The following is a 12,635-nucleotide window of genomic DNA, read 5'->3' as shown; positions in this document are numbered from 1 at the left end:
TGATGTTCTAGTAGGGGTGGGCTTGGGGAGATACATAAGAAATGGCAAACATAATAAATACCTAAATTATCTACTTACCCTGTTGTAGGGTGGTAAGAGCTATCATGCATAGGCTCAGGTCAACTCATTGAACAGTGAGATTAAAGCAGAGGGAACAGCCATGTGAAGCCTGCAGTGTGGATGTGCCTCCTGTATGCAAAGGGCAGCTAGGAGGCCAGGCTAGGATAGAATGGTGGAGGAGAAGGTCAGAGAGAAAAGGGATCTTGCAGGGCCTTGCACACCTTTGTAATCACTTGAGCTTCTCTCTGACTGGAATGTGGAGCCGTTGGAGGGTTCTAAGCAGTGAAGTGACATAATCTGATCCCATTTTAAAGAATCACTTTGACTTCTGTGTTAAGAATAGGGTGTGGGCCGTTTGCACTGCTGGTGGGAATGCAAACTGGTGAAGCCATTCTGGAAAACAGTATGGGGGTTCCTCAAAAAATTAAAGATAGAACTACCCTACAACCCAGCAACTGCCCTACTAGGTACTTACCCAAGGGATACAGGTGTGCTGTTTCTAAGGGGCACATGCACGCCAATGGTTATAGCAGCACTATCAACAGTAACCCAAGTATGGAAAGAGCCTATGTGTCAATCGATGGATGAATGGATAAAGAAGATGTGGGGTGTGTGTGTGTGTGTGTGTATGTGTACACACACACAATGGAGTATTACTCGGCAGTCAAAAAAAATGAAATCTTGCCATTTTCAACAGCATGGATGGAACTGGAGTGTATTATGCTAAGTGAAATTAGTCAAAGAAAGACAAATATCATATGACTTCACTCATGGAATTTAAGATACAAACCAGATGAAGATAGGGGAAGGGAGGGAAAAATAATATAAAAACAGGGAGGGGGCGAAACATAAGAGACTCCTAAATACAGAGAACTGAGGGTTGCTGGAGGGGTTTTGGATACGGAGATGGGTTAAATGGGTGATGGGCATTAAGGAGGACACTTGCCGGGGTGAGCACTGGGTGTCATACGTAGGGGATGAATCACCGGATTCTACTCCTGAAATCATTATTGCACTCTATGCTAACTAACTTGGATGCAGATTTTAAAAAATAAATTAAAAAACAAAGAATAGGGCATAGGGCCACTGTGAAAAAGCACAGTGAGTCTTCAGAGCATTAAAAATAGAATTACTGCGGCACCCGGGTGGCTCAGTCTTTTGAGTGTTTGACTCTTGATATCTGCTCAGGTCGTGATGCTGTGGTCAGGGGATCGAGCCCCACATAGGACTCCACACTGAGCCTGGAGCCTGCTTGGGATCCTCTCCCCTACCCCCCCTCCCCCCCTTTGTGTGCCTCTTCCCTGCTGGTGCTCTTTCTCAAAATAAATAAATAAACATAAAAAAAAAATAGAATTACCACACAATGAAGCAATTCTACTTCTGGGTAGATGCCCGAAGGAATTGAAATCAGGGCCTCAAAGAGATGTCCATAGCAGCGTTATTCACAATAGTCAAAAGGTGTCCCTCTGTAGGTGAGTGGATAAATCAAATGTGGTACATCCACCCAATGGACTATTGTACAGACCTAAAAAGGAAGGAAATTCTGACACATGGTGCAACTTGGATGAACCTTGAGGACATGATGCTAAGTGAAATAAGCAAAAGGACAAATGCTCTGATTCTACTTCTATGAGGTTTCTAGAGATTCATAGACACAGAAAGTAGAAGGGTGGTTGCCAAGGGTTGGGGGAAGGCAGGGTAATGGGGAGCTGGAGTTTAATGGGGACAGAGTTCTGGTTTATGAGATGAAACGAGTTCTTGGACAGACAGGGGCAGTCGTCGCAGAGCAGTGTGAATGTACTCAGTACCACGGAACTGGCATTAAAAGTGGTTAAGATGGGGTGCCTGGAATTTTGGCTCAGGTCATGATCTCACGGTTTTGTGGGTTCGAGCCCTGCATTGGGCTCCATGTGGACAGTGCAGAGCCTGCTTGGGATTCTCTTTCTCCCTCTCTCTCTGCCCCTCCCCTACTCACCCTGTCTCTCCCCCACTCTCTCCCTCAAAATAAATAAATAAACTTCAAAAAAAAATCTTAACGAGATGATTAAGGTGGTGAATTTTATGTTACATGTATTTACCACAGTTTAAAAAGAAGAAAGAAAGAAAGGAACAGGGTTTGGGCAGAGGCAGAGTTGGGGAGTTTAACTGGGAAACAATGGCAATAATACTGTAGTGTTGGACCAATGGAGATACACATTGTCTTCTTAGTGTGTCTTAGGGGTGGATCTTCGGCTCCGCCTCAGAGTCTGTCCCCCACCCTCTACTGGAAGTGGGGTCAGGAGGTTGCAGTTGTAGGTGATCTGTACCTTGGGTTTAAGACAATGTGGATAAGAGCTGGGGAGGCGCCCAGGATTAGCGCTCTGCTCTTATCAGCCAGAAACCCATGCACACATCATGGGAGGGTGGTGACGGAAAGAGCCTCATTTTAAATTCAGAACACCGTGCGCTGTGAGATGATTATGTGCTCTAACACCGTGCACACAATGTGTGTTCAGTTGCCTGCTGCTTGTTTTCTTCTTTGACCTCAAGAGTGGATGATACTCTATAGATTCTTTGGATTTTGGTTTGCTATTTTAGTGGAAATTAAATTTACTTAATATTTTTTATGAACCTTAGACTGCATCAAACTATCTGCAGCATCCCTTTGCTCTTTCAATCTTGTACACTTAGGAAATTGTGATTTAAAAAAGATTTTTTTTTTTAACATTTATTCATTTTTGAGAAACAGAGAGAGACAGAGCGTGAGTGGGGGAGGGACAGAGAGAGAGGGAGACACAGAATCCGAAGCAGGCTCCAGGCTCTGAGCTGTCAGCACAGAGCCCAACGCGGGGCTTGAACTCACGGACCGCGAGATCACAACCTGAGCCGAAGTCGGCTGCTCAACCGACTGGGCCACCCTGGCGCCCCAGGAAATTGTGATTTTTAATCTTTCTCTACACACTAACTTTTCATGTTTGGGGACAGACCGACCAAGGACTGTCTGCTTTTCTTTTTCGGTCTGTGACCTGTGTTACCTGCTTAGCTCGTACCTCAAGCACATGACGTTTGCTGCTCTGTGTTGTAGCTCTTCTGCCCGAAAGGAAGTCAGTCATTTATGTATCTGCTTGGTTCTTCCAAGTCAAATTCCTGGCTCACCCCCCATAGTTATTTAATACTTGGGAGAGAATGTTTTCCCTTATGCCAGCTAATCAGAAATACAAAGCTGGCGTGATTTTTCCACTTCAGCAAACCTCCAAAAATCTGCCCGGCTCAGAAGGGGAGCTTCACGGCTCTCATACATATGGCTGACTTTCATTTGACGGACTCATTACCAGCAGAGCGGTTTGCCATGAGCAGGGTTAACTTATAAAATCTGGTTTCTCCGCTTTCTACAGAAAGAAATCGAAGCTCTCCAAGCAAGAATGTCTGTGCTGGAAGCAAAAGATGAGCAACTGAGAAGGGAAATAGAAGAACAAGAGTGGCTGCTCCCGTGGCAGGGCTGCGACCTGGCCGCCCTGGTGGGCAGGCTGTCCCTGGGCGAGCTGCAGGAGGTCAGCAAGGCCTTGCACGACACCCTGGCCTTAGCCAACCAGGTTCCCCTCCATGCAGAACCACCTGACGCCGTAAGGAGGTATTGATTTCCTAACTGACTTCAGATCACTCGCCTCCTTGACCTGTTTATGGGATTGATGCTGCCTGCTGTCCCTCATACACAAGAATTTTCTGAGCAGGGCTGTAATTTTTCAGCAGAAGCACTATTATTATTTTGAACAGGAGAATTCTTCATTGTGTGGGGCAGACCTGAGTATTTCGAGGTATTTTACAACCTGGCCAGCAACCCAACCTACTAAATGCCCATATTCCTTCCCATTCTGCTGTGTACTAAGTTATCCCCAGGGGCATCTTCTCTCCCTTTGAGGTCTGTTGGAGATTCTGATGCCAGTCTTGGCTGAGGACAACCATCTGAAGAGAGGTGAACTATACTGTCCCTGAGGGTGGGGGGTGAGCCGTTAAGAGGGGGAAGCTCAGTCAATGACAGTGTTTCCGTCAGGAAGAATGCATGGTTGTTAATAATAGCTAGCATTTGGGGCGCCTGGGTGGCGCAGTCGGTTAAGCGTCCGACTTCAGCCAGGTCACGATCTCGCGGTCCGTGAGTTCGAGCCCGGCGTCGGGCTCTGGGCTGATGGCTCAGAGCCTGGAGCCTGTTTCCGATTCTGTGTCTCCCTCTCTCTCTGCCCCTCCCCCGTTCATGCTCTGTCTCTCTCTGTCCCAAAAATAAATAAACGTTGAAAAAAAATATTAAAAAAAATAATAATAATAGCTAGCATTTATTGAGCGCTTCTCTTTGCCAGGCATCGTGCTAAGCTTTATGAGTTGCTTCTATTATCATATTTACTTTATAGATGAGGAAAACAAAGTTCAAGGTTAGCAATTTGCCGGAAGGCCCAGTAAGAGGCAAAATTGATACTTAAGCTGCTGTCTGTTCCTTCTCAGCCGAGTTTCCTATCTGTTTCCTGTGGAGTGAGAATCTTGCCTGTATTCTGTATTGTGCAGTGCCCACAAGAGGCACTTCACTGTCTTATACTTCAATGTCATGTTCCTATTTTGGTGAAAGACAGAACTCGCACATCCACGTGCTTTAGATAAAAGCCGAGGAGTGCCCGGATGAGTATGCAGCTGGGTAGTGAGGTCTGCAAGTGCTGTGGGTGTCGAGCAAGGGGGGCGATTCGTGTTCTGCTTCGTTGGTTTGCCGAAGACAGTGCTTCATAAAACTAACCGCCTGTCATGGCTGAGAACATGGACTCCGCCATCTGATTATCCTCACTCAGCCACGTGGCAGCTAGAATACTTTATTATTTGGGGTAGGGGATGATAATAATAACGCCTATGTTACAGGGCTGTTATGTGGACCAGATGCTAACACATATAAAGCTCTTATAGCAGTTTACTATGGTTACCGCTTGTCGGTTTTTTTTCCTAAATATTTTAAACATTTTTTATTTTTTTATATATAGAGAGAAAGTGCAACTGGGGAGGGGGGCAGAGGGGGAGAGAGAGAGAGAGAGAGGGAGAGAGAGAGAGAGAGAGAGAGAGAGAGAATCTTAAGCAGGCTCCAGGCTCAGCACAGAGCCTGGCACGGGGCTTGATCCCATGACCCTGGGATCATGACCTGAGCTGAAATCAAGAGTCAGACACTCAACTGGCTGAGCCACCCAGGCATTTGTCATTTTTTAAAACTTATTTTTTAAATATTTATTTAATTTTGAGAGAGAAGGAGAGAGAGCATGAGTGGGGGAGGGGCAGAGAGAGAGGGGAAACAGAGGATTCCAAGCAGACTCTGTGCTGACAGCAGCGAGCCCGATGTGGGGCTTGAACTCATGAACTGTGAGATCATGACCTGAGCCAAAGTCGGAAGCTCAACTGACTGGGCCACCCAGGTGCCCCTCCACTTGTCATTTTTATTATGGGATTTCAGGCTCCTGAAGGCCTTCAAACTGCCTGTCCCAATGTGTCTTAGACTATTCAGTGAATAACGGTCCCCTCTTATACACATATCACATCCTATCCAGCCAAGAAAAGCCAGCCCCGGATGCTGTTCTAGGGAGGTGCTCAGGACCCCTTCCAGCCCTAATACTTCCCTTCAGAAATCTAACTCATGGCCACGGAGAAGAAGAAGAGATTTGGATTGTTGCCAAATTTCAACTAAAGGAAACTGACCACTGACTATGCCACGTGCTCTCCCTCTGCACCTTCATATGTATCCTTATACTGTTGCCTCAGCCTGTAAGGATCTTTCCCACTCCTGCTTCCTGTGGAAGTCATTCTACATCTTTATGTGTCCACACACACACACACACACACACGTACATACACATACATAGGTGCAAGTCTATATAATATGTATAGTATATACTTTGTATGTCATATATCATCCGTATGCACATAGTAACAGGTGCATTGTATTATACATTATATGCATGTATCATGTGTAATGCATAAGATGACATATCCATGCGAATTTATTATTCTCTTTACACATGCATATATTTACATGTGAGACTTAAAATGATCCCTTTTTGGTCCTGCCATCCACATGTGTCCTACTTATTTCTCCTTTTGCTTTTTTTTTTAAAAAAAATTTTTTTTTCAACGTTTATTTATTTTTGGGACAGAGAGAGACAGAGCATGAACGGGGGAGGGGCAGAGAGAGAGGGAGACACAGAATCAGAAACAGGCTCCAGGCTCTGAGCCATCAGCCCAGAGCCCGACGCGGGGCTCGAACTCACGGACCGCGAGATCGTGACCTGGCTGAAGTCGGACGCTTAACCGACTGTGCCACCCAGGCGCCCCTCTCCTTTTGCTTTTAACAGCACAGAGGTTTCTTATATGCCTCTCCTCTCTCCCGCAAGCTGATGACTCTTTGCGGGACGGAGCTGGGGCGTGCTTAACTTAGAATCCGCTGCAGTGTGGCACAAAGCCTCTGTGTTTTGAGCTGAATTCACGGGCAGCACCCTTGCGGGTGTGTTCTGGGCCTGTACAGAGATGCAGAGGGCGTGCTTTCTCACACACTAACTCGTGGCGATCAGAGTAGCCCGGTTTGGCAGGCGGGCCGTCCTCCTTGTCGGCATTTTACAGACGAAGATGCAAAAACTCCAGAAGTTTTCCTGGTGATGCAGCTGCTAAGAGACCTTGTATACATCCACAGCTGCCGTGGCGTCCGAACCAATAAAAGATAGTCTCTTTACAGAGCTCCAAGGAAGTTATTTCTCTTTGTGTAAAACGAGGATCCCCATGGTACAGTAGGCTGATAGAGCGGGGCCCCTAGCTTGGATCTTATCATTTCTAGTCTGTTATTCTGCCCAAGTTCTCAGCCTGGGATGTTCATCAGGAGCTCAGAGCACTGCTGGCACTGAGCGGAGTTTTGTGTTGCTGGAGGGTGACCACCCTGGGGCATCACATAATCTGGATGACCCTTGGCATCTCCTTTATTTACTCAGAGGTACAGGCAGGCTCCTCCCTGCCTTAGGGCAGTTTGGGGTGTGTAGGTACAGGTTTTGACCCATCAGCTTCCTTTCTTCCACACTAGGGAGGTGAGGCTTCACGCTGTTCCTGGCCAAAAATATTAACTGGAAAAATCATTGTTATTATGTGGGCTTTCCATTTAAGAAGGAAGTCACACCTTTTCCAAGCTGATGGGCTGCAGCATGGACTCCCAGAAATGGAGAAGTTGAAAGGAGCCAGTGTGCAGTCATATGGCTTCATAGATCAGACAGTGCTTGGTCTAGTATTTTTAACTAATCGTGCATGATCCTGTTAACTTCGTTTTTCCTATGAGATACTGGTTTTCTTTTAGAAGATGTTGACTTGGGTGGGGTTGGGGGGGCGGGCATATCTCATAGGAACCCCAGCCAGAGGAATGGATCTTCCGTGCATCAATAGCTTTGTTGACAAACATCTTTGTTTTTTATGAGAAGAGTTTCTTCTTAGGCCAGATGGGGAGATGCTGACAAATTGTGAAACAGGCCAATCTTGAAGTCTTACGAAGACAAGGTGTAGGGACTGGTATTGTTACAAATATCTGGAGAAACAGACCACTCAACATCACAGCTGTTATCATCATCACCGGTGAAGATTTTTCATAGAGACCAGCTCAGAACCCAGGGTGCTGTCTGGGAAGAAGCTGTTTCTGATTTACTCAACTCAGTAATGTGCAAGTTCAAAGGGAAGGATATGCTTCTTTCCTGGATAAACTACACATTCAGCTTGAAAAGGAACTAGGATAGCAATCGGCATTTCTGAGAAAATCACTGGTGGAGACTGCGTGCTTGCATGGTGCCATCGTTTCTGAGCGTTGCTTGTTGGGAATCATCTGGAGGATGTCAGGGAAGGACTGGAAGTAGAAGGTTGTATGCTGGGGACCAGAGACCCAGTGGCTTTTATTTGGACATTCTAATAGAAGTCAAAGCGGCCCTCTGAATTTTCTGTCTGCGTTTTGGATCAAATATCTTAGGATGGAATGAAGAGCTGCCTTCTCAGAGGTATCCTAGCTGCCTTTTGATAGAGCCAAGAAAAATCGTTTTCCTTCAGTGGTCAAGGAACATTTTTAAGGCCCTGGGAATCAGAGACTCCACAGTGTGGAAGCCGACAGAGCAGGGAGGTATAAAGGACAGGGGCCACCGGAAAGATATGTTCATCCGAAATTCCTTTATTCCCGGGATTCCAACCCTTAAAACATACTCCTTGTCTTCCCTTGTAAATTTCCTTTACTGGGAGAGGTCTAGATGGATGTCTTTTATCCAGTGAGCTTGATTCGCTGTCCACATTAACCATCCCTTCTCATTCCATCCCATACTGACTCCACTCGCATTATCGGTAATGGGATTGGATGTGAGGGGTGTGGGTGGGGAGAAGGATGGGGACACAGAGAGGAAGGATGTGACAGGTTCTGGGGTTTTCCTTGAGCCACATCCCTGTATGTGGGGTGTGAGTTTCCATCTGTTTGTTTGGCATAAAGTGAGGAAGGTCACGACTTATAGCTCATCTCTCTCCAGTGCCATTAGCTCAGCCCCCCGGCCTTTGTAGTTCTGTGTGCCTTGCACACCAGGGAAGAGTCGGGCTGTGACCCTGGCCAGCAGCATGTGGCCAACTATAAAGCAACGTAGGAATAATCACAAGTGATAACAATAGAGATGAGGGCTGCGTACGGTACTTCCTAACATTCTTTAGATCCTCATGGCTGGCTCCTATTAGCCTGTGGTCGAGCTCTTCATTCCTCAGCTCCTGGAATTTTTCATGCTTCACGTGAAATGTGTCCTGGAAGCTCATGGATGAATTGTTTCTCGCGCATTTGGAAGAAATGTGTCACATCGTTTTACAAACCATTGGCACACACTGTGAAACGAACTCAACCCCTGGTTGCAGGGCAGCTGGCTGGACCTTGGTGCACCCGGGACCTCAGTCAGCATGACTGGGCAGCACGGGCCGTGGGCGGCAAGCCGGGGCTGCTCCCTCCTCCCTGTCGTGTAGCGCTCTGGGCTTTCCAGTGAGGGTGGCAGACGGTTCAGGAGCTCGGGCATCCGGGTTACATCCCTGTTGCCCAGTCCACGGTGAGCAGCCCAGGCCGATATCATGGTTCCTTTCAAGACAGACTTGACATAGTGAAATTCAGCGGTTCACAATCGACTGGGGAAAAAAAAAAAAAAAATCAATAGTCCCACTTTCCCCTCAGATACATTTCTTACCAGAGTGAGGAGACACAGTGAACAGCAAGGCCTGGATTGGAAAACAGCCTCCCACACCCTTCCAGGAGGAGCACGGTGGATCCCTAGAGTGTGTACAGGGAGGTGGCTGTGGGTCCCTGTGTGCTGGGGCGGTTGCGTGAGGTGGCCCCAAAGTGGGGCAGCGCGGACGCTTCAGGAGAGCCCCTCAGGTCTCCCAGCCTCTCTCCATTTGAGTGGCTGCGTTCTTCAGTCTCTCCATCTAGTCTTTGTTTTTCTTCCTTCTCTGCCTCTGTCCGCCGTCACCTGATAGGTCTGTCAAAAGCAGTAGCTGTATGGAACTAATCACCATTAGAAATCATTCGGCAGGGGCGCCTGGGTGGCTCAGTCAGTTGAGCTTCCGACTCTTGATTTCAGCTCAGGTCATGATCCCAGGGTCATGGGATCGAGCCCCATGTAGGGCTCTGCACTGAGCACGGAGCCTGCTTAAGATTCGGTCTCTCTGCCCCCCTCTGCCCTTCTCTTCCGTTCTCTCTCTAAAAAAAGAAAGCAAGAAAGAAAGAGAAAGAAAGAAAGAAAGAGAGAGAGAAAGAAAGAGAAAGAAAAAAGATCCTCTGGCAATGGTGGCTCTGTTGTTGCTAGAACTGCTGTTCAGGAGATTCTGACTTTTCTTTCTTTATTGTAAAGCATATGCCTTGCTTTCCCCAGGAATTGCTGAGACAGGCAGTATTCTTCCAGACAGTCGGTGCATTGAGTTGGTGGCACAGTAGCAAATCAAGATTGATGTGTCCTTGTAGCAGTGTGTCTAAAGCAGTGTCATCACTGTTTGGGACTGCTCTGTAGGTGTGCCTTTCAAATCTCATATTTATCATGTCTTTCTTTCTTACTTAGACCTGTAATCATCATCACACATTAATTTTAGCATTGCTAGTGTTTACAGAATGCTAATTTTGTTCACTGTGACTCTATAAGATATATTGGACAATATATTTGTTTTATGCGTATTTTGCATATGAGGCTGCTGAGGGTCCCAATTCACACAGCAGCAATGTTCTGACATCTTTGGCCAACCTTTGATATAGCGGGACTGGGAGAGAGATGGTTAACACTGACAGCCCAGGAGAGACTGGGGCTTTGAACCCAGTGCCCAGGCAGGCAATGGAGAGAAGTCTGGCTAGCCAGGGCATGGGTCCGTGGGTCCAAGTCAAAAGAGAATAGATGTCATTCCAGACTGGTGATGGTTGTCTCTCTGCCCCACAGATCACCTGGTGTCACCTGAGAGGGATCAGAGCAAACAGCTCTCTGCACACAGGCAACCAACTGCTTCAGGTCAGAGAGGGCAAGGAGCCAGTCCTGGCCCTCCAGGCGCTGGAAGTCTTGTTTATAAAATGAAGGTTTGAACCAGCCAATGTTGAAGGTTCCTTCTGGATCTAGAACACTTTTGCACTTTAAGATTTTGTGAAGTCAGCTAAGACAAACAGTTTGAAAACACAGTCATTCTGTTCCTAATGGCCCCCAGATGAGTTCCCCTGCCAGGTTCCCTGCAGACTGTGACCATCTGCAGGGCACAGTGTTCAAGTTCTGTCTTTTCTCAGCGAGTCAGTGCTAATGACCAGCATGTCACTAGACGCGGGCTAGAACCCAAACCCACATTGTAGCTACTGCTCAGAGTTTGGAATGCAACTCACTGCCGTCAACTCCTGTGTCCTTTGGAAGGTCATCATTACATGCAATGAGAAAAGTATACCCATCACAACTTGGCAGAGAAGGAAAGGGTTTGAAAGAAACTACCACCTCTCTGGGTGGGTGCAGTGGCCACTCACTCCAAGAAGACAAAAAACTCTGTGTTTGTTGAGTGTATTTGAGAACTTCAGGGAGGAATCTCCCCTTACGTACAGATATTTTTTAAAAAACTTCATTTTGTGCTAGATTAAGTTTAGTATGATTTTCTATCCTTGTGCCTTGTTTCCTTCAAGGAATTTATAATGTCGGTCGTCACTTAGGTGGTTCTTCTTGGGAGGCTAGTAATTTGTAGACTTATCCATTCCTCTTCTGTAATTTAGCGATCAGAGTAACTATTTTCAGCTAGAACCCCAGGGATTCTTAAAGATGGGAGATAATCATTTTAAAGTGATTGCAGCCAGTTCTCCTATTATTGCGATTGTGAGCCATCTCTCGGCATACTTGAATGCATGTGGCCTATTTTAAAAGTTTCTCTTCTGGTCAATTTCAATGTTTTATTTTCCGTGATGATCACCTTGAGAACTGTTGTGTACTTAACTTCTTTGTAACTTGAGTGTCTCCTACAATCTTCTGTTCCTTTCCACTGATTTTCTTATTCCTGACATATCCCAAGAGTGTTTCCCTGTTTGTAGGTTACACGTTACTGTTCCCCATTCTGACCCTTCGATGTTAATTTAACACACCCCTAGACCGTTCTTCAGACCTTGAGCTGAAGGTTGAAAGCACTTCCAGTGAAAGGTAATTCTGTTCTGCTCAGATACAACCTTTTCAAGTGACTGTAGGGTATAGCCCCAGGTTGGGAATGCCAGCTCATTGGTCGTGGCAGTTTAGTTAGTTAAGAGCACTTCTTAACTACTAATTTAATTACTAATTTAATTAACCCATTCTGTGCTGATTCCTAGGCTGCTGGGACAACCCGAAACAGTACCTCTAGGTTTCTGTAGAAACCCTGCACTTTATATATTAAGGTCATTTTTCTTAAGCTCTTCGTCTTGGCTGCCATTATCGTGACTACTTTGTACATCCTTTTGGGCAAATTTCTTCAGTTTTCTCTGAGTTGTATTGATATTAGTGTTTGATTTTTTTATTCAGTCGCTTGTTTAGGCAGCTGGATTTTTTTCCTGATGTTCATTCATTTCGTTCATCAACAATCTATTTTTGAAGTCTTTAGTAAAATGTGTGTATCTTTAGTTTACCCATTGAAACATTTTAGGAAATAAAATATATAATATTTTCTAGTTTCAGGCATCTGACAGATCTGTAGCTTGGTCAGCAGATTTTGAAAGAGCCTGAGAGAAATGTAAGGTTTACACTGTTTTGCAGGCTTTACTGTGCGAATGCTTGCTCTTCGACAGACAGCAGGTAATTAAAGATGACTCGGAAAAGCGTCATAAACCCAAAGCAGAAAGTACAACCTTTTGGGCACGCTTCATCGTTATGGAAAGTATACGTGTTTATAAATTTAGGAAAACAGCACACATTTTGCAATGTTAATATTAAATGGAAATGCAAGCAGTTCAGGGTAGTTCTTTAAAAAAGCAATGAGACGTCACTTATTAAGTAGTTGGAATTAGGGGGATGGTGATTGAAATGGAAATCTGAAGTTGCCTTTGAATCCCTTAACAGAGTAAACCC

The 12,635-nt window shown here is 45.9% G+C and overlaps 1 protein-coding gene across 5 annotated transcripts in view; it reads left to right on the top strand.

The window, feature by feature from the left end:
• The window catches only part of DISC1 (DISC1 scaffold protein), a 357,158-nt gene that overhangs the window by 113,998 nt on the left and 230,525 nt on the right, over positions 1-12,635 (top strand). For all 5 annotated transcript variants that reach the window (XM_045437359.1, XM_045437358.1, XM_045437357.1 and 2 more), the window contains one exon: positions 3,435-3,670. In XM_045437359.1, coding sequence (XP_045293315.1) covers positions 3,435-3,670 — 236 coding nt within the window. The remainder of the gene's footprint in view (positions 1-3,434; positions 3,671-12,635) is intronic.

This window comes from Leopardus geoffroyi, chromosome D2, assembly GCF_018350155.1.
Source record: "Leopardus geoffroyi isolate Oge1 chromosome D2, O.geoffroyi_Oge1_pat1.0, whole genome shotgun sequence".
In the NCBI taxonomy this organism is placed as follows: domain Eukaryota; kingdom Metazoa; phylum Chordata; class Mammalia; order Carnivora; family Felidae; genus Leopardus; species Leopardus geoffroyi.
Note: the sequence above shows the minus strand (reverse complement) of the source record. Positions and strands in the feature narration are given on the sequence as shown.